This window comes from Ascaphus truei, chromosome 7 (genome assembly GCF_040206685.1).
Source record: "Ascaphus truei isolate aAscTru1 chromosome 7, aAscTru1.hap1, whole genome shotgun sequence".
In the NCBI taxonomy this organism is placed as follows: Eukaryota; Metazoa; Chordata; class Amphibia; order Anura; family Ascaphidae; genus Ascaphus; species Ascaphus truei.
In genome coordinates, this window is record NC_134489.1 from 8411049 (window position 1) to 8434249 (window position 23201).

Genomic DNA, 23201 nt, shown 5'->3' on the forward strand with positions numbered 1-23201 from the left:
TTTGTGTTTGGTCGGGGAGTACGTCAGGGGTGTCCCCTGTCTGGGCAACTATACGCGCTGGCCATCGAGCCCTTCCTCTGCCTACTGAGGAGGAGGCTCACCGGGCTGGTGCTGCGGGAGCCCAGCATGCGGGTAGTCCTGTCGGCTTATGCCGATGACGTGCTCCTCGTGGCCCAGGACCTAGATGATCTGGAGCGGGCACAAGCGTGCCAAGAGGTCTACACCGCGGCCTCTTCTGCTCGGATCAACTGGTCCAAGTGCTCCGGCATTTTGGTGGGTCCCTTACAGGTGGACTCTTTGCCCCCCGCGTTTCGTAATATCTCGTGGGGGAGCGATACTCTCAAATATCTGGGAGTCTACCTGTCTGCTGCGGATGACCCAGCCCCAGAAAAATTCAGTGAACTTGAAGAACGAGTCATTGCTCGTCTGGGGTCATGGGTGTATCTGCCGAGAATGCTTTCCGTTAGGGGAAGAACCCTGGTGATCAACCAGCTGGTGGCCAGTCAGCTTTGGCACCGGCTGATGGCCATGGGTCCGCCCCCCGAATTTATCAACAAGATCCATAGGAGATTGATGGATTTTCTCTGGATGGGGAAGCATTTGGTCTCTGCGGGGGTTGCGTGCCTTCCTTTGGAGGAGGGTGGACAGGGAGTGGTGTGTGTCCTCTCCCAGTTACACACTTTCCGCCTCCAATACCTGCAGAGATACCTATTCGCAGATCCGTCTCCGCAGTGGTGCCAGCTGGCGACCAGTTTCTTTCGCCAGCTGTGCAGTATGAGGTATGACCGGCAACTGTTTATCATCAGGCCCGAGGGTTTAGGTAGAAACCTCTCGGAGCTGCCGGCATACTACCGGGACTTATTAAAGGCCTGGAAACTGGTCTCCGCGACCAGGAAGGAACAGGCGGCGGGGGTTGATTTCCTCGCTGAGCCCCTGCTGTATAATCCGGCAGTGGGGGCTCGGATGTTGGATTCACCCTCTATTTGCCGCCGGCTAATCCTGGCGCAGGTGACCAGAGTCGGGGATCTCCTGGACTATGAGCGGCAGGACTGGGTAGGAGCAGAGGAGCTCGCGCCCCGTATGGGTCTGCTTACTGCCCGTGTCCCTCGTCGTTTGATCCGGGAGATTAAAGATGCAATCCACCCCGACTCACGCACCTTCATCGAGGGGGTTTTGCAGACCGGAGAGCCTTGTCAACCTATCAACTTCAGCTCTCCAGATCTTTGCGTGGAACCCAAACCACGGCAACCCCCTCGGGCTCCTATCTCCCCCAACCTCAGCAGGTTGGGGGATATGTCCCCGGCATGTTTCCGCGGCATGCCGAGGAAAGTCCTGTATTCTCTGGTGCTCCATATAGTGCACTACCTCGCCCTTGTCAGCCGCCCAGATACCATCTGGAGGCAGGTATTTCTTGGGAAAGAGGGCGAGAGACCCCGGTGGAGAGAGCTCTATTCAGCTTTGGTTCCCCGTCCCGCCGGGGATTTGAGTTGGAGGGTCCTCCACGGTGCACTGAGCACAGGAGAGTACTTGGCACACTTCACGGACTCCCCCACGCCTGTCCCTTCTGTGGCGAGCGGGAGTCCGTATTCCACATTTATCTGAGCTGCGCCAGACTGCAGCCCCTCTTATCCACCTTGAGGAGTCTTCTTCTGCAGTTCTGGCTGCATTTTTCCCCTCATCTTTTTATTTTTGGGTGCCCAGTGTCCCGAGACAATAAGCCTAGGGATCTCCTAGTCAACCTGCTCCTGGCAGTGTCTAAGGTAGCCATTTACAAGACCAGGAAGCAGCGTTTGGAGAGGGGGGTCCCAACGAATATCGTGGCAGTGTTCCGGGCGCTGGTGCACTCCCGTATTCGGGCAGAGTTCACGTACGCCGAGTCCGCTGGGACGGTTTCGGAGTTTGCCTCCCAGTGGGCGTTAGGCGGAGTGCTCTGCTCGGTATCCCCCATCATGGGTTCTTTTGAGTTAACCCTTCTGTTTTAAGTGCACTTTTTACAGTGCACTTGTTGATTCCCTTATATATTTGTTTGACTGGTTTTTCTTTGTTCTACTTGGCAACAAGTAGAATTGCTGTTTAACTGAATTGGCCGGCTTCGCCGGCCAATCAGTATTGAACCAGATCAAAATAGGCTGGTTCACTTCATTTTCGATTCATCCACTTATCCATCTCTCTGGGAGAAATTGGAAAAATGTTAAAAAAAAAAATAACAGTTCAAGGTCGGGTCTAGACTCCAACTGAAGGCAGAGGGGAGTATTGGATGGCTGTGTTGCGTCAATGACTCATTTAGAAAGCGGAAACCAGCACACGCCGTCAGGAAAAAGTTATTTTACTGTGGGAGCTGGCAAACTAAAATTCGCCACACTTCCATGGCCAATTCATCACTTGTGGCGATTGGCGACAGGGTTGCCCACCTCAGAGCTATAGGTATTGGGTTACGTATATAGGAGGGCTAGGATCCCCAATGGCCTAGTATTACCGAAATAATGAGGAAAGAGGTTCAACAACTGTTAGGAGGGAGCCCAGGTCTTATCACAGTAAAGGAACAAGATATGTGCCTTAGTTCAAGTGTTAAGCAAGGGCACTAATCGAACAACAGTATTCATGTATGTCTGATGTAAAATACAGTGCAACATGTCAATAAATGGATTAATGGTCCCTAAATTTGGGGACACGAATAAATGACAGTTGTTCTATAAACGTTCCTGGCACCCGTTGTTATACAACCTTGTTACCTCCTCACACAGCCGACTGAATTCCAGCACCCTGAGTCAAAGTAAACCATGTGGAATAGCCATATACACACCACACATATGTAACTTCCATAGGAAGTCAGGCAGAGAGGGTTACATTTGGGTGAATTTAGGGATTAGAGTAGGTGCTAGAGGTTTGAGAAGATCTCCTGGATCTCCTCTTACCTCCCACCGTACTTTCAGTGTCTCTTTTGCCAACACCTCCTCCTCCTCCTCTATCGATCTCTCTGTGGGGGTACCCCAGGGCTCTGTTCTGGGACCTCTTCTCTTTTCACACTCTCTCTAGGTGACCTAATGTGAGGATGCGGGGATCGCGGCGCTCACAGCGCAACCCCTCCTCCCCTCCGAATGCCCCGCTGCCGTGAGACGGCTTCCTCACCTCGCTCAACATGCTCCCGCTATGCGGGGGTGCCCCCCTCGTTCCCGGCGGGCCGGCGCTGCCCCGCGGTCTCTCAGGGCTCTGGCAGTTCCCTCTGGTCCCGGGCACGCACTCTCCGACTTTACAGAGCGCGCACCGGGCAAGGATAATGTATTCACTGCACTAGCAGTGAGACCACGCCCCCAATTCTCACTAAGGCTGCCACTTAACCCTAAAGCTCCCCACCTGGCTGCCTATCATAGGAACCAATCCAGGACAGCTCCTCATATTCCTCCAGGACAGCCTCCGTTCCCTATTGGTCAGCCGCAATATATAGTACCTGTCTTGCCTCTCTCACATTGCTCGACATAGTCTCTGCTTGCGGACGTCTATTCTGGCTCTCCCTTTGCTCTTCGTTTACTCAGGTTGCCACCCGGCTTGGCGGACGTCCCTCTCTGGCTCTGAACCACGCCTCCCACTTGACCTTGCTGCTTCTCTCATCCCTCGACCATAGCTTGGACCTCAACCTCCCGGATCTCTCTCTCCCTGACCTTGGCTAACGGCAACGACTTTGTCTCTTCGGTGCCGGTACCGGCAAGTATTGCTACACCTACTCCCACCTGGCCTGGCAATGCCAGAACACCACACTCCGGACACGCTCCTTCTGCTAAGGGTGCGTGCACATATACGTCCCCACCTCAGTATAAGGGACGAGTCTGGTCTGCGGGCAGCACCGGCGTAACATTATGTCAAGCCCACAAGACGCAGACCAGACTGACATGGCCTCCATGATGACCCCAGGCCCGAAGATCCCGGCACCTAAACCGTACGCGGGGGATCCGCACGCCTGTTGCGGTTTTCTCAATCAATGCAAGATTCAGTTTGAGATGGCCCGCAGCAGTATTCCACTGGTCGTAAGAAGGTGGCATATGTGTACAGCCTACTCACAGGGAATGCGCTGACATGGGCCTCCCCGATTTGGGAACTACGTCCCAAAATCACCCGTGACTACCCGGCCTTTAGACGAGACTTTCTTCGATACCCCCGCACGCCAAGAAACTGCCTCTGACTCTTTGCTTCAGCTTTCTCAGGGACGTCGTCCCGTGGCCCGGTACGCCTTGGAGTTCAAGACCATAGCAGCTGAGACATGATGGGACCAGGAGGCTTTAGTCTCAGTCTTCTGGCGGGGCTTAACGGATTCTGTGAAGGACGAGCTCGCCTCACAACCCAGGCTGGGCTTCTGGAGGAACTCATCTCCCAAGCCATTCGAGTGGATCAGCGCCTTCAGGTACGCCGCGCTCAGAGCCAGCATCCCTGATTTATGCCCTTCCGTGCTCCTTTTCCCAAGTTCTCTTCAACCACAGGACCTGCCGTCTCCCCGCTGCCCAGTCTGGAGCCGATGCAACTTGGAGTCCAGCGTCCTCGGGAACCGATACGACAAGCTCGCCAAGCCGGTGGGTTATGTTACTACTGCGGATCCTCCGAGCATCTGGTCTGTGAATGTCCACTACGCCCGGGAAACGACCAAACCCAGTGAGTACGAAGGGGCTCTCCCTGGGTGCTAAATCTCCTTGTCCCCTTTCCAGGAAGGAACTTCCCAAAAAGTTACTAATCCCGTCTCCCTCTCGGGTCCTACCTTCCGCACCTCCACTGCGGCATTTATCGATTCCGGCGCGGGAGGAAATTTCGTGGACCAAACCTTCTCTGAACAGAACCAGATTCCACTCGTTAGGAAGAAGTCTCCCATTGCCTTGGTCGGGATCGACGGCCGTCCACTCACCCCGGCATACATTTCCTTGGAGACTTGCCCCCTCACCCTTTCCTCTCATTCCCACAAGGAGACCCTGGCCTTTGATGTTATCCATGCTCCCGGAACACCAGTCACCCTTGGTTTACCTCGGTTGCAAAAGCACAATCCTCACATCAACTGGACATCCCAAGATCCCATTATCTGGAGGTCAAGGTCAGAGGAGTCATCTTCACCAGCTGTACTTCTGACTCAACTGCTGGCCAATACATCCAACCCTAAGGGAGATTTACCCGCCCCGTATGCTGATTTTCTGGATGTCTTCAGCAAATCTCAATCCGAACTACTACCCCCTCACAGATCATATGATTGTCCAATAGACTTGGTACCTGGATACATATTTCCCAACTTGAAGCGTGGCTTTATACGGCATTCCAATTCTACCGCGGGGGCTGGATTATTTTTCGTCAAAAAGGACGGTACTCTCAGACCGTGTATAGACTACCGGGGACTGAACCGCATTACGGTGAAGAACCGTTACCCACTTCCACTCATCTCTGAATGAGAACCGATTGTTTGCCAAGATGGAGAAATGTCTCTTTCACCCGTCTACCACCTCTTTTCTTGGGTATATTATTTCCAACACGGGATTGGCCACGGATCCTGAGAAACTTAAAGCCGTTGTGGATTGGCCGCAACCCGACTCCCTCAAGTCTATTCAGCGGTTTCTAGGGTTTTCCAATTATTACCGGAAGTTTATTCGTAACTTCTCCACCATCATCGCTCCGATCACGGCACTGACCCAAAAAGGAGCTGATCCTTCGTCTTGGTCTCCTGAGGCAGTCACAGCTTTCGAAACATTGAAACAAGCATTTGTCTCAGCTCCCATCCTCCGACACACGAACACCAATTTTTCATTCACCCTAGAGGTTGACGCTTCGGACTGCGGGGCCGGCGCAGTCCTATTCCAGAGATTTTCTCCCCAGGATAAACTTCACCCTTGCGGTTTTTTCTCTAAGAAGTTTTCCCCAGCTGAGGAACTATGACGTGGGCAATAGGGAACTTTTGGCTGTCAAGTTGGCCCTTCAGGAATGGAGGCATCTGTTGGAGGGGTCAAAAGAGCCGTTCACTATTCTCACGGACCACAAAAATCTTTAATACATCAAGAATGCTTGCCGCTTAGGCCCCCGCCAAGCCCACTGGTCGTTGTTTTTCTCCAGGTTTAATTTTATTTTGTCCTACATTCCCGGCACTAAGAACGTCAAGGCGGATGCTCTCTCTAGACAATATTCTTCTGAAAAGAGACCGGAGAAAACTACCTAGTCTATCCTTCCCAAGCAAAAGATCCTCACGGTCGCTGCATTCAAGAATCTTGAGAAGATCATCAAGTCTCAAAGACACATCCAGTGAAACCGATACACGGTACAGTGCCTAAATATATATGTATAGATATCTATTAAATAAAATGGTCTTTTAGTTTAACATTTTGGGGACCCTTGGGATGTGGTCTGCCGTGTAGTGGCTCAGGGGCTTACAACACTTTGGCCAAAATGTTAAACTAAAAGACCATTTATTTAATAGATATCTTTACATATATATTTAGGCACTGTACCGTGTATAGGTTTCACTGGATGTGCACTGAGCTCTGTCTGTGTTTCATGTTCTGTCGCTGGTTTTAAATATATATCGCCAAGCTCAGTAGCACTCCTCTGTGACACCTATATGCTTATATATATGTTGTGGTTATTTTGGGGGTTCAATATGAGCTTGCAGGTGTCCTGTATGTCTTCAATTACCTCAAAGCATGAGAATTCCTAATGTTTTTTACACATGTCTTCTCAAACCGTTCATTTCCAGTCCACTCTTTCCGGACCACACTCTGAGACCAGACCCAGTTATCATACAGGGCAATGAAGAGTATGAGGTCCAAGCCATACTGGATTCCCGCCTCTCGAGAGGTAAGGTTCAATTCTTGGTCCATTGGAAGGGCTTTGGACCCGAAGAGAGATCATGGGTATCTCTTAAAGACATTCATGCACCTGGGTTTCTCAAACGTTTCCGAAAGAAGTTTCCGTCCAAACCATGGGAGGATTGTCCTGAGGCCGACACTGAAGGGGGGGGGGTACTGTGACGATGCAGGGATCACGGCGCTCACAGCGCGACCCCTCCTCACCTCCAAATGCCCCGCTGCCGTGAGACAGCTTCCTCACCTCGCTCAACCTGCTCCCGCTGTGTGGGGGCGCCCCCCTCGTTCCAGGCGGGTCGGCGCTGCCCCGCGGTCTCTCAGGGCTCTGGCAGTTCCCTCTGGTCCCGGGCGGGCACTCTCCGACTTTACAGAGCGTGCACCGGGCAAGGATAATTTATTCACTGCACTAGCAGTGAAACCACGCCCCCAATTCTCACTAAGGCTGCCACTTAACCCTAAAGCTCCCCACCTGGCTGCATATTATAGGAACCAATCCAGGACAGCTCCTCATGTTCCTCCGTTCCCTATTGGTCAGCCGCAATATATAGTACCTGTCTTGCCTCTCTCACATTGCTCGACATAGTCTCTGCTTGCGGACGTCTATTCTGGCTCTCCCTTTGCTCTTCGTTTATTTAGGTTGCGACCCGGCTTGGCGGACTTCCCTCTCTGGCTCTGGACCCCGGCTCCCACTTGACCTTGCTGCTTCTCTCATCCCTCGACCACAGCTTGGACCTCGACCTTCCGGATCTCTCTCTCCCTGACCTTGGCTAACGGCAACGACTTCGTCTCTTCTGTACCGGTACCGGCAAATATTGCTACACCTACTCCCACCTGGCCTGGCAACGCCAAAACATCACACTCCGGACACGCTCCTTCTGCTAAGGGTGCGTGCACATATACGTCCCCACCTCAGTATAAGGGATGAGTCTGGTCTGCGGGCAGCACCGGCGTAACACCTAATCACATATCTTGGGTTCAAATATCACCTCTATGGTGACGACACACAAATTTACTTTTCAACCCCTGACCTTACACTTGCTGTACAGGCTAAAGTTTCTGAATGTCTCTCTGCTATATCATCCTGGATGGCCCTCCGCCAACTTAAACTTAATATGTCAAAAACAGAGCTCATCAGATTTCATCCCAAACCTGGCCCCACTACCTCCTTCCACATTACTGATGGAAGTACTATCATGTACCCGGTAGCACAAGCACGCTGCCTAGGGGTCACACTCGACTCCTCTCTCACATTCTCCTCTCACAATGAAAAGGTACCTAAAACCTGTTGTTTTTTTCCCTCTGCAATATTACAAAGATACGCCCTTTCCTCTGTTGCTCGACTGCTAAAACTCTGACACAGACCCTTATTCTCTCTCGTCTTGATTACTGTAACCTCCTGCTATCTGGCCTTCCTGTCTCCCCTCTTTCCTAAATCTGTCTAGGCGTCTCTCCTGCTGAAATCCCTCTCCTGGCTTCCTAGCAAATCCCGTATCTCACACTCCATTCTTCTCCTCACTTTTAAAGCTTTACACTGTTCTACTCCTCCTTACATCTCAGCCCTAATTTCTCGCTATGCACCATCCCGACTCTTGTGTTCTGCTCAGACATCTTCTTTCTACCCCTTTTGTATCTAAAGCCCTCTCCCACCTTAAACCTTTTTCACTGACTGCCCCACACCTCTGGAATGCCATCCCCTTAATATCCAACTAGCACCCTCTCTATCCACCTTTAAGACCCAGCTTAAAACATACCTGCTTAAGAAGCATATGTGTAGCAACATGGCTGATAATTTACACCTCATGCATAAACCGTGGCCCCTTGCAGACGCACTTACCAGAACGCCCTCTTACAGTCTGTGTACGTTCTTCCTACCAACCAAATAGATTGTAAGCTCTTCGGAGCAGGGACTCCTTTTCCTGTTACTTTTATGTCTGAAGCTCTTCTTCCCTTTATGTGTTATTTGTAATTTATATGATTGTCACTTGTATTACTGCGCTGAAGCGCTATTTACATTAATGGCGCTATATAAATAAAGACATACATACACGATGGGAGAGAATGGGGTAAAGAGGTCAAGGGGGAGAGGGAGAAAAGGAGATCCCTGACGACACATGTGACAGTGGAAAATTGAGGAAGACACGAGGAGAGTTAGGAAGAGGTGGCGAATATGATGAGGATACGGAGGGGATGCCGTGCAAAATGGAATCCACCTTTGTCTTAAAATAGTCAGCAAAGTCCTGAGGTGAAATGGAGAAAGAAAAACAGGTAACAGACAGTGGTCTGAGTAACGAGTCAAAGACAGAGAAGAGGTGGCATAGGATAGACGTGCGAGTATTGATTAGTGAAGAAAAGTAGGGTTGTTTAGCCTGGGAAAGGGCTGAGTTGAAACAGGATAGGATACATTTGTCGTGAAGGAAGTCTGTGAGAGTGTGAGATTTCCTCCTGAGGTGTTCAGAGGAGTGAGTGCAGGAACACAGCATGCGCGTGTGACAGTTTAGCCATGGTCTGGGGTTAGAAGGACAGGGAAAAAAGAGGGATCAAGAGAAGAGAAGAGGATAGGACCGAGTTGTAGTTAATGACCAGGTTGTCCGAGTCTGGAGCAGAGAGGAGAGGGGGGAGCGCAAGTGGAATCAAGAGCTGCTAGGTTAATGTAGCAGACGTCTCTGCAGAAATGAGGGATAGATGGAGGTGGAGAAAGGGAGAAGTGGGCGAGAGAAAATGAGATCGTGGTCAGAGAGCGGAAAGGGTAAAATAGAGAAATCAGAGAGAGAACAGGTTTTTGCCGAAAACCAGATCTAGGTTGTGGCCATCTTTGTGGGTGCTGGCTGCAATCCATGGGTGAAGGCCAAAAGAAGAGGTTAGAGAAAGCAGGAAGCCCAAGGCAGAGAGGAGTAATCAATATGGCAGTTGACGTTCTAAAGGAGACAAACAGGGGAGTTTGAGGAGAGAAAAGATGAGAGCCAGGATTCAAAGTGAGAAACACAGAAGTGGGATGAGTAGAGGTAGGTGGGCGATAGATGAGAACCACATGGAGAGGAAGAGGAGAAAACAAGTTGACAGTGTGAGCCTCAAAGGAAGGAAAAGAGAGGGAGAGGTTTGGTAATGGGGAGGATGGGTTTGGTAATGACATATTGAGGAGAGGAGCCCCACGCCTCCACCCCTGCCATCGGGTCGTTGAGTGTGGGAGAAAGAAAGGCCACCATAAGAGAGGGCAGCTTCCAGTCAGACTGAGTGAGCCAAGTCTCGGTTGTAGCAAAGAGGAGCAGAGAGTGAGAAAGAAGTTGTGTACAGTGAAGAACTTGTTAGAAAGGGAGCGAGCATTCCAAAGGGCACAGGAGAGAGGAGAGAGTTTGACGGGGATGGGATAGAGGGGTTCACAACAGGAGGAGTAGAAGTAGTATGTGGGAAGCGAAGATGCGTGCATGTACAAATAAGGCATGGACAAGAATTGGGAGAGATCTCCCCAGAAGCAAGAAGTAGAAGCATGGAAAGAGATTGTGTGAGGATTTATAGGGGTATTTTAGTGCAGGGGGTATAGCTGTGTAGTGTCAAAGGGCGCAGATAGGAAATGAGTTCATGTGAGAAGGAAGGAGAGATGGAGATATATGAATCGAGTTAGAGGAATAAAGAGGCTGGTCGAAAGCAAAGTGTAAATATAAATTGCAGAGGGGCCATGGCAGTGGTAGTAGTGATAGTTTAGTGTTGAGAGGTGGGTGAGGACTGGGTAGTGAAAATTAAGTCAGGATAAGGTAAAGTGAAAGCTGTGAGAAATGCAATATATGAACAGAGGGGGCTCTAGTGTGAAGAGAGCGGTGTCCAAACATGCATCTTGCTTGCATCTTTGTAAATTAAAATCCAAATAGTTTAATAAATTAAATGAATTAAAGTCCCAATGTTTAATAAATGTAGACCATTTTTACAGGTCAGTAACACTACTTTTTTCAGCCACTTTGACCATTGCTTGTAGGTGTTGTGTCTAGAAGCCACAGTATTTGGTGGTCTGGTTTATAAAGGGGTCTATGGATCAAAGCGTATTTATTTGAGTACGGTTAAATGGCCATGCCATCATACGTACTGTCATGTGAAAAAGAAAGTACACCCTCTTTGAATTCCATGGTTTTACATATCAGGACATAATAACAATCATCTGTTCCTTAGCAGGTCTTAAAATTAGGTAAATACAACCTCAGATGAACAACAACACATGACATATTACACCGTGTCATGATTTAACAAAAATAAAGCCAAAATGGAGAAGCCATGTGTGAAAAACTAAGTACACCCTTACTGCTTCCATAGGAATTAAGATGCTAAGTAGCAGACAGGTGTTGCTAATCAAATGCTCTTTCATCAGCAAGTGTGATCACCTCTATAAAAGCCGACGTTTAAGCAGTTTGCTGGTCTGAAGCATTCGGGTGTGTGTTACCACAATGCCAAGGAGGAAAGACATGAGCAATGATCTTAGAAAAGCAATTGTTGCTGCCCATCAATTTGGGAAGGGTTATAAGGCCATTCCCAAACAATTTAAAGTCCATCATTATACAGTGAGAAAGATTATTCAAAAATGGAAAACATTCAATAAAGTTGCCAATCTTCCCAGGAGTGGACATCCCAGCAAATTCACCCCAAGGCCAGACCGTGCAATGCTCAGAGAAATTGCAAAATACCCAAGAGTTACATCTCAGACTCTACAGGCTTCTACAGGCTTCAGTTAGCATGTTAAATGTTAAAGTTCATGACAGTACAATTAGAAAAAGACTGAACAAGTATGGTTTGTTTGGAAGGGTTGCCAGGAGAAAGCCTCTTCTCTCTAAAAAGAACATGGCAGATGTTTGGCCATTATGCACAGCGCCACATTTGGTGAAAAACAAACACAGCATATCAGCACAAACACCTCATACCAACTGTCAAGCACGGTGGTGGAGGGGTGATGATTTGGGCTGTTTTTTGCAGCCACAGGACCTGGGAACATTGCAGTCATTGAGTCGACCATGAACTCCTCTGTATACCAAAGTATTCTAGAGTCAAATGTGAGGCCATCTGTCCGGCAGCTAATGCTTGTCCGAAATTGGGTCATGCAACAGGACAATGATCCCAAGCATACAAGCAAATCTACAACAGAATGACTGAAAAAGAAAAGAATCAAGGTGTTGCAATGGCCCAGTCAAAGTCCAGACCTCAACCCGACTGAAATGCTGTGGCTGGATCTTAAGAGAGCTGTGCATAAACAAATGCCCACAAACCTCAATGAACTGAAACAACATTGTAAAGAAGAGTGGGCCAAAATGCCTCCACAACGATGTGAGAGACTGATAAAGTCATACAGAAAACAATTACTTCAAGTTATTGCTGCTAAAGGTGGTTCTATAAGCCATTGAATCATAAGGTGTACTTAGATTTTCACGCATGGCTTCTCCATTTTGGCTTTATTTTTGTTAAATAAATCATGACACGGTGTAATATGTCATGTGTTGTTGTTCATGAGGTTGTATTTACCTAATTTTAAGACCTGCTAAGGAACAGATGATTGTTATTATGTCCTGATATGTAAAACCATAGAATTCAAAGAGGGTGCACTTTCTTTTTCACGACTGTATGCTTGACATTGTGGAACATGGATGAGAAGGGAATACAAACTTAATTTCTCTATAAAAGTATTTTTTTCACTTTATTGATTGAGCTGTTTATGATGTTCTGAGGAAGGATTGTGAGGTGAGTAGAAACGTCGACTTTGCACCTGGTCAAGTTGTCCAATCAAACATTTTTTTATAGGAGTGCCTTGTTTCTTGAAAAGGATTCAAGTATACTGTAAGAAGATAGTTTAACAGCATATCGCATATGGGAGCCTAGGAAGCAGCTAGTCATTCTATAAAACTCTTCCCATATCACAAGCTGACAAACACGGGGCAAATTAATAGCAAAGTGTTCCGTTGCATGGACAGCAACAGACGCAGAATGGAAATTCCTACATTTTAACAACAAATTGTTTAGATACATAGTTCTATAGTGACGGTGAACATGTGACAGCTTGATCTATGCCAACACGCCGGCTGTCTCATCTTCTCACTGCCCTCCTTGTCTGTCCTAACAGAGGTAAAATTAGGAGGATTAGGGAAACTGAGTGCTAGGGTGTAAGGGGTGGGGGTTGAGGGAGAGAAGCTGAAACCACCCACAGCTCAAAGAATTTGTAAACATCATGAGCTGACACTTGGGAGGCGTTTGAGTTCCTCTGGCTGCTCCTTTTTTGTCTGTTCGCACTATGTGTGCAGTTAGTGCTCGCACGGAGAAAGCCGCCCTTTCGCCCCCTCCCATTATTGGCTCTAAAGGGACAGGGTGGGATAGAGGTAAAGACAACATTTGATATACATGTAACCCTCCTTACCCGACACTAAAGGAGGTCCATCAAATTTGTTATATACAATGGCAGGGCTCGGTCTCTCAGGCCTTTGCAGGGTGCTGGGTAGGTGCAGGCTGGGCGTGGATAAGCAGATAGGAAAAAGATGGGTGCCAGGAACTTTTATTAAAACAAAAGGTGCTTTTATTGATATACGATGCATCTGCACAGAACTTGTGGAAAACTATAGTATTCTGGACTTCCTCCCCTGACAGTTCTCACTCCTATTCAGGGGAGGTACATACTGTAACTTGAGGGCCCATCATAAAGCATATAGTGGGGACCGCTTGCAGGGAGGCTATGATGGAGTAAGAGCCCTGCTGGACTAGTGGATCCATATAAAGTATGAATACAGGCTGCAGCATCGGCAACTCCCTGCGGACGGTGGTGGTCAGACTGCGGTAGGGGCATTTAACCCCTTGCAGAACGAGTAGTTCCCAAAGAGGGGGCTACATACAAATACTCCCCCATTCAGAGGCCCAGAAGAAATATCATTTTTTTTATATTAATTTCCAGAAAAACCAAAGCAACAAAATGTGATGAAAGCACAGTTACATTGTTTTAAAGAAGCCAATTAGATTGTTAAATTATTTACAAAAGGCTGTTTTCTCGCCAGCTACGTGGCATTGTACCTATAACTATATCTTCATACGGACCCCCCAGGTACGAGCCAATTAATGGAACACCCAACAACTAAGAAGTAACGTCATAAGATATCCTGTCCCGGATTACTAATGCCCAAAAGAGTGGGCTGGTATAACCAGCGGAGTCAGACTGAACAACTATTTTGTAAGTGCAAAATTGATTGGTTCCCTCCGTCATTTATAGATGCCGATCCCCACTGCAAGCACTCAATGCACCAACTCGCCATTACACACACAGTCACCCTGATCCTTACACACACAGTCACCCTGATCCTTACACACACAGTCACCCTGATCCTTACACACACAGTCACCCTGATCCTTACACACACAGTCACCCTGATCCTTACACACACAGTCACCCTGATCCTTACACACACAGTCACCCTGATCCTTACACACACAGTCACCCTGATCCTTACACACACAGTCACCCTGATCCTTACACAGACAGTGATACACATATTCTAAAATCAGCCACACTTATATATACAATGGACACGTCTTTGCCCACGCACACATGTCCAGATGATACTCCCACATGCCAAAGTACTAGTATGTATTGCTGAAATTGTATGCCCAAACTTCTTCACGTATATTTGTGCTACGCCCCTGATAACCATATATCTAACCATCCCACACACAGCTGGACTAGCAAATTCCTACACAACCCCAAGTAAACTTTACCCATATGTTGCTGCCCCCTCTGGCAGGGAAATGGGTGTAATGTTCTATGAGCAGCCCCGAAAAGGTTCACAATACCCCCGTTACTGCGCTGCAGGGTATCAATGCCCTGCAGAGACACGCCAGAAACACACTCATGCTCGGCACGTTTCAATGCGGTAACCTTTATTGCAGCTGTTACCATATAAATCTGTATTTCTCTTCTCTTTTGTACAAACTCCTGGCCTCGGTCCCCGGCACGGCCCCGTTTAAGAAATATGTTAAAAATAACACACAAAAGAAAAATTGGCTCCACATTAACCCCTGCGCTGCCGAATTCTTGCCGGTGTTCTCCTGGCATATCTATGGGGAGTGGATGGAGGTAGGAAGGGAGGTATTTACTGCGGCCCCGAACAGTCGCTCTGGAGTCGTTGTGGCTAAGCATAGGGTCGGGATTACTGAGCCCAAACAGTGTTTCCATCTTCTCTTCTAACGTTCACCTACAGAATCTGCTGCAAGTTGCTTTGTGAGGGTACGTAGTGAGACCTCTGCCAATTCAGATCTCTTCAGCAGTGATGGGGTTAATTCCCTGTCATGCACTGCAGGCCTCTAGGATTAAGTCGTGTGCAATGCTCTGCAGACCTCTGAGGTTTATTCCGTAATGTTCTGCAGGCCTCTGGGACTGATTCGTGTGCAAAGCTCTGCAGGCTCCCTTTGGGCTGGGACCTCCCAGATGTGCTTGTCAGGTTGTTCAGCAGCGAAAGGGTTAATTCCCTGCAACCTCTCTACATCTAGAGCAGCAGATGTGATGGGGGGAGGGCAGCAGCGCAGTCCCCTTCTGATGCCACTGACCCCAAAGTCCAGCCCCATGACAGGTTGATAGCAGCTTAGGTTCCACAGGACCCCACATTACATAGTCCCAGGCTGAGAGACTGGGACATGAAGACCCTTCTGTCCACTGGCTGAAAGGAGAAGAGAGAAATGGGGGGGTGAGAGAGAGAGAGAGAGAGAGAGAGAGAGAGAGAGAGAGAGAGAGAGAGAGAGAGAGAGAGAGAGAGAGAGAGAGAGAGAGAGAGAGAGAGAGAGAGAGAGAGAGAGAGAGAGAGAGAGAGAGAGAGAGAGAGAGAGAAATAGGGAGGGAGATGGTGAGAGAGAGAGAGAGAAATAGGGAGGGAGATGGTGGGAAGGGGGAGAGACAGAGATGGTGGGAAGGGGGAGAGACAGAGATGGTGGGAAGGGGGAGAGACAGAGATGGGGGGAGAAGGGGCGAAAGGAAGGGGAGAGGGAGAGAGTAAGAAAGGGAGTGGTAGGAGACAGACAGATAAAGACTGATTAGTAAAATATCTACACAGATAGGCTATAACGCAAGGGCATACAAGCATATAAATGTGTGCACTATCATTATACATCTTAATATATACATTCGAAAGTTGTGGGGTTGAAACGACATGTGGTGAATCTGATTGGTCCAGCCTTTGGCCAATCAGATTGGTGGGTCTATGACGTCACCCAACTGCACACACACACACACACACACACACACACACACACACACACACACACACACACACACACACACACCACCTCCCGTCCAAACCGCCGCCTCACACCCCTGCGCCTCCAGCCTCCCCTCCACACAGCACCACACACACCACCTCCCGCCTCCCCTCCCTCACCCCGGTGCCTCCCGCCGCAACCGTCCAGGACCAAGCGGCGGAACGGACGGCCGGGAGGGGGCAGTCCACCCCCCCTCACCCGTACCACACCACCCCAATCACCCGTAGGGTGCGGCGCCGCACGGAACTGCGGTGGGGCGGGGCCTGCCGCTTGGTCCCGGCCGGTTGCGGCGGGAGGCACCGGGGTGAGGGAGAGGAGGCGGGAGGCACCGAGGTGAGGGAGGGGAGGCGGGAGGTGGTGTGTGTGGTGCTGTGTGGAGGGGAGGCTGAAGGCGCAGGGGTGTGAGGCGGCGGTTTGGGCGGGAGGTGGTGTGTGTGTGGCAGTTGGGTGAGGCGGCAGTTGGGTGACGTCATAGACCCACCAATCTGATTGGCCAGAGGCTGGACCAATCTGATTGGCCAGATGTTGTTTCAACCCCACAACTTTCGAATTTATATATTGATATTGATATATATATATATATATATATATATATATATATATATATATATATATATACTTATTAAGGTTATGGTGGGTAAAAAAAAGTGACAAAAACCCTCCACAGTAAAGCATATAGCAACTGTAAATATTACTGTATATTCATTTGGATGTCTTAGACAGGTCTGCAACCCTGTCTTTCACCATTATCGCCCAGCACACAGCACTTCCAATGGAGCAAGAGATTCTGGGAAATGACATGCAAATGAGCACACAGTGCCACCTTTTATCTCAAGCTTGCTTAAAAGCTGTGTCTAAAGCAGTATGCATTGGCTAAGGGTTATTCATGTAATGTGAGCTTGAGATAAAAGGTGGCACTGTGTGCTCATTTGCATGTCATTTCCCAGAATCTCTTGCTCCATTGGAAGTGCTGTGTGCTGGGCGATAATGGTGAAAGACAGGGTTAGAGCCCTGTGTAAGACATGCAAATGAATACTGCTGCGGCCAAGTTTATTCGAGCATTTGCCCGTTCTTGGCCGCAGCAGTAGCCTGGCGCGCGCCCGAGTGTGACGGGCGCGCGCCGAAGCAGCGGAAGAGCGCCCTCCGATCGGGGCGCTCTCCCTACCGCTACCGGGTCCGCCGGGTCCCCCGGAACCCCCTGCCGCCGTCCCGCAGACCGTGGGACACCAGGGCTCCCTCGGGGAGCCCTGGACGCGCGTGCAGGGGGCGCAGGCTCCCGAAGACGCGTGACCGCGCGTCACGCCGAGGGGCGGCCACTAGCAAGCCGGGAAATCTCCCGGCTTGCGGTACCGGCCACACTTTAATAAAGTGTGTCGGTAGTGTATACAGTAATATTTACAGTTGCTATATATATATATATCTCATATATATATATAGATAATATAGCAATTGTAAATATTACTGTATATTCATTTGCATGTCTTACACAGGGCTCTAACCCTGTCTTTCACCATTATCGCCCAGCACACAGCACTTCCACTTTATATATATATATATACACATTTTTATATATTTTTATATATATATATATATGTCAGTAAGCCAACCTCACACTGATGAGACCCATCAAGGTTGAAACATGTCTGTGAGTGGGTTAACTGACTTTGCATCTCCCAAGTCCTTGCTTAAAAGCTGTGTTTAAAGCAGCATGCATTGACTAAGGGTTGCTCATGTAATGTGAGCATGAGATAAAAAGTGGCACTGTGTGCTCATTTGCATGTCATTTCCCAGAATCCCTTGCTGCAGTGGAAGTGCTGTTTGCTTGGTGATAATGGTGAAAGACAGGGTTGCAGACCTGTCTAAGACATGCAAATGAATATACAGGAATATTTACAGTTGCTATATATGTATATATGTATATGTATATATATATATGTATATATATATATATACACATGTATGTATATATATATACATATATATATATATATATATATATATATACATACATGTGTATACAGTATATATATATATATATATATATATATATATATATATACATACATATATACGTGTGTATATATATGTATATATATATATAAATAAATATGTATGTGTATATATATATATAAATATATATATATAAATATATATATAAATATGTATGTGTATATATATAAATATGTATGTGTATATCTATCTATATATATATATATATATATATATATATATATATATATATATATATATATATATATATATATATATATATATATACGTATACACATACACATACACATACATACACACACACACATTATTAAGTTATGGTGGGTGAAAAAGGCGACAAAAAACCTCCAACGTTACCATATAGCCAATAAAGAATATCACTTGTAAGCCCATTCACATGTCTTAGACAGGTCTGCAACACTGCCTTTCAACCATTATCACCTCGCATACAGTGCTCCCCTGCAGCAAGGGATTCTGGGAAATGACATGCAAATGAGCACACAATGTGTCACCTTTTGCTTGGATATGGATATATATATATATACGGCCCTGAGGAAGGTCTCCCTGAGAGACCGAAACGTTGGCTTTCGTGTATCTGTTCATTTCAATACAGATTATTTTGGATTACACCTCATTGGTTGCTGTCTCTTTACTGGTCTTTGGGCTGGTTCGTATGATATGTGGATCCCTATGGGACTAGCAACTGCCTTTTGCCTTACATTAGAGTGCTGACTGCTTGCTTTATGTATATATATATATTGTTTACACAAAGTATAACTTTTTAATCTCACACTACTTTATGTATTTATCCCATTTTTGCCTCCAATGTCTAGCTTATCTATCTATCTACATTTACACACATCCACGTACTGTAGGGTCTAAGACTTGATATAACATGGGGGAACCCAAAACATTTGCCCCCTTCATCTGTTACACGCAGCCTCACCTAGTCTGTATTTGTCTTTGGCCTCTGCTCGCTCTTTTGCATCGAAATACCAGACGGTAATGGCGTACCTAGGGGAGGAAGCAGAGAGTGAGCTGGTGCTGCACAGAGTGAGCTGGTGCTGCACAGAGTGAGCTGGTGCTGCACAGAGTGAGCTGGTGCTGCACAGAGTGAGCTGGTGCTGCACAGAGTGAGCTGGTGCTGCACAGAGTGAGCTGGTGCTGCACAGAGTGAGCTGGTGCTGCACAGAGTGAGCTGGTGCTGCACAGTGGGAGCTGCTGTCTGGAACTTGATGCAGAACAACTTTCTCTTGTAATATGCAAACCCAAGTACCACTAATTCTAATATGCAAACCCAAGTACCACTAATTCTAATATACAAATCCAAGTACCTGTACCACTAATTCTAATATAAAAACCCAAGTACCACTAATTCTAATATACAGTACAAACCCAAGTACCACTAATTCTAATATACAGTACAAACCCAAGTACCACTAATTCTAATATACAGTACAAACCCAAGTACCACTAATTCTAATATACAAACCCAAGTACCACTAATTCTAATATACAGTACAAACCCAAGTACCCCTAATTCTAATATACAGTACAAACCCAAGTACCACTAATTCTAATATACAAACCCAAGTACCACTAATTCTAATATACAGTACAAACCCAAGTACCCCTAATTCTAATATACAGTACAAACCCAAGTACCACTAATTCTAATATACAAACCCAAGTACCACTAATTCTAATATACAGTACAAACCCAAGTACCCCTAATTCTAATATACAAACCCAAGTACCACTAATTCTAATATACAAACCCAAGTACCACTAATTCTAATATACAAACCCAAATACAAATACATTTTTTTATACACACCCTGCACTACGTTTTATTAACACACCCAGAGTACCACTACTTTTTATTTCCACAATACAGAATACCACTACTTTTCTTTGTCCGTATAAAGACATATCAACACACCCCTCCCTCTCTCTCCCTGTATATATCTATACACACACACACAGTAAAAACTCACCGCGTGGCGTATGCCGGCTTCACTTCGTGAGGATTGCGCCTGTCCGACCAGAAGATCAGTAACCGGTCGAATACCGGCTCAATGTTTGCAACAACCGAGCGCCCCTCTGGGAAGATCTGAAGAAGCCCTCCGTGGACCTTCAGGAGAATATAATCATACATAAATATATACAGACATACACATACATAAATACATACATACATACATATACATATACATACATACACATACATAAATACATACATACATATACATACATATATATACATAAATACATACATACATATATATACATACATACACATACATATATACATACATACATACACATACATAAATATATACATACATACACATACATAAATATATTCATACATACACATACATAAATATATACATACATACACATACATAAATATATACATACATACACATACATAAATATATACATACATACATAAATATATACATACATACACATACATAAATATATACATACATACACATACATAAATATATACATACATACACATACATAAATATATACATACATACACATACATAAATATATACATACATACACATACATAAATATATACATACATACACATACATAAATATATACATACATACACATACATAAATGTATACATACATACATACACATACATAAATATATATTTTAAAACCAAAGACAAAACATAAAACACAGACAAAGCTCAGTTTTAGCACATCCAGTGAGACTCATACACGGTACAGTGCCTAAATATATATGTATAAATATCTAATAAGTAAAATGGTCTTTTAGTTTGACATTTTTGGCCAAAATTGTTGTAAGCCCCTGAGCCACCGCCAAGGCAGACCACATATCAGGGGTCCCTAACGCTAATATAGATTCTTAATAACCTGTGTAATAACAGGAAGAATGATTTATAGTAAATCTGTCAATATTAGTTGCAAAGTTCTGAGTCTGACTGAAGCTTTTATTAACCTGTACATTACCAGGAAAAGCACTCTGTATTAGAGATGTCACAGCCAAACTGCAAGCAGGCAAGTTCCCCTGAGTGGAAGATGCTATGGAGTGAGCCCATAACCATTTAAATGTGGGAGGGGGTGAGCTTGTTAGGTGTCCAGTATGTTTTACATAAATATATACATACATAAATATATACATACACATACATAAATATATACATACATACACATACATAAATATATACATACATACATACACATACATAAATATATACATACATAAATATACAGTATACATACATACACATACATAAGTATATACATACATACACATACATAAATGTATACATAAATGTATACATACATACATACACATACATAAATATATACATACATAAATATATACATACACATACATAAATATATACATACATACACATACATAAATATATACATACATACATACACATACATAAATATATACATACATACACATACACATACAGACATACACATACATAAATATATACATACATACACATACATAAATATATATATACATACACATACATAAATATGTACATACATACATACATACATACATACATACACATACATAAATATAGACATACACAAATATATACATACATACATAAATATATACATACACATACAAATATATACATACATACACATACATAAATATATACATACATACATACATACACATACATAAATATATACATACATACACATACATAAATATATACATACATACACATAAATATATACATACATACACATACATAAATATATACATACACATACATAAATATATACATACAGACATACACATACATAAATATATACATACACATACATACACATACATAAATATATACATACACAAATATATACATACACATACATAAATATATACATACACATACATAAATATATACATACACATACATAAATATATACATACACATACATAAATATATACATACATACATAAATATATACATACACATACATAAATATATACATACACATACATAAATATATACATACATACATACACATACATAAATATATACATACATACATACATACACATACATAAATATATACATACATACACATACATAAATATATACATACATACACATACATAAATATATACATACATACACATAAATATATACATACATACACATACATAAATATATACATACATACATACACATATACATACATACATACACATACATAAATATATACATACAGACATACACATACATAAATATATACATACATACACATACATAAATACATACACATACATAAACATACATAAATACATACACATACATAAATATATACATACAGACATACACATACATAAATATATACATACATACATATACATAAATATATACATACATACACACATAAATATATACATACATACACATACATAAATATACACATACATACACATACATAAATATACACATACATACACATACATAAATATATACATACATACACATACATAAATATATACATACATACACATACATAAATATATACATACATACACATACATAAATATATACATACATACATACACATACATAAATACATACATACACATACATACATAAATATATACATACATACACATACATAAATATATACATACATACACATACATAAATGTATACATACATACACATACATAAATGTATACATACATACATACACATACATAAATATATACATACATAAATATATACATACACATACATAAATATATACATACATACACATACATAAATATATACATACATACATACACATACATAAATATATACATACATAAATATATACATACACATACATAAATATATACATACATACACATACATAAATATATACATACATACATACACATACATAAATATATACATACACATACATAAATATATACATACATACATACACATATACATACATAAATATATACATACACCATATACATACATAAATACATACATACATACATACATACACATACATAAATATATACATATATACAACATACACATACATAAATATAATACATACGTACCAA

The 23201-nt window shown here is 44.3% G+C and overlaps 1 protein-coding gene across 1 annotated transcript in view; it reads right to left on the reverse strand.

The window, feature by feature from the left end:
- Nucleotides 1-14691: 14691 nt before the first annotated feature.
- EGLN2 (egl-9 family hypoxia inducible factor 2) overlaps nt 14692-23201 on the reverse strand; it is a 30518-nt gene continuing 22008 nt past the window's right edge. Inside the window, exons 3-5 of the mRNA XM_075606947.1 lie at nt 20087-20223; nt 19036-19103; nt 14692-15484 (exon numbers count right to left, since the gene is read on the reverse strand). Coding sequence (XP_075463062.1) covers nt 15432-15484; nt 19036-19103; nt 20087-20223 — 258 coding nt within the window. The 3' untranslated portion in view covers nt 14692-15431. The remainder of the gene's footprint in view (nt 15485-19035; nt 19104-20086; nt 20224-23201) is intronic.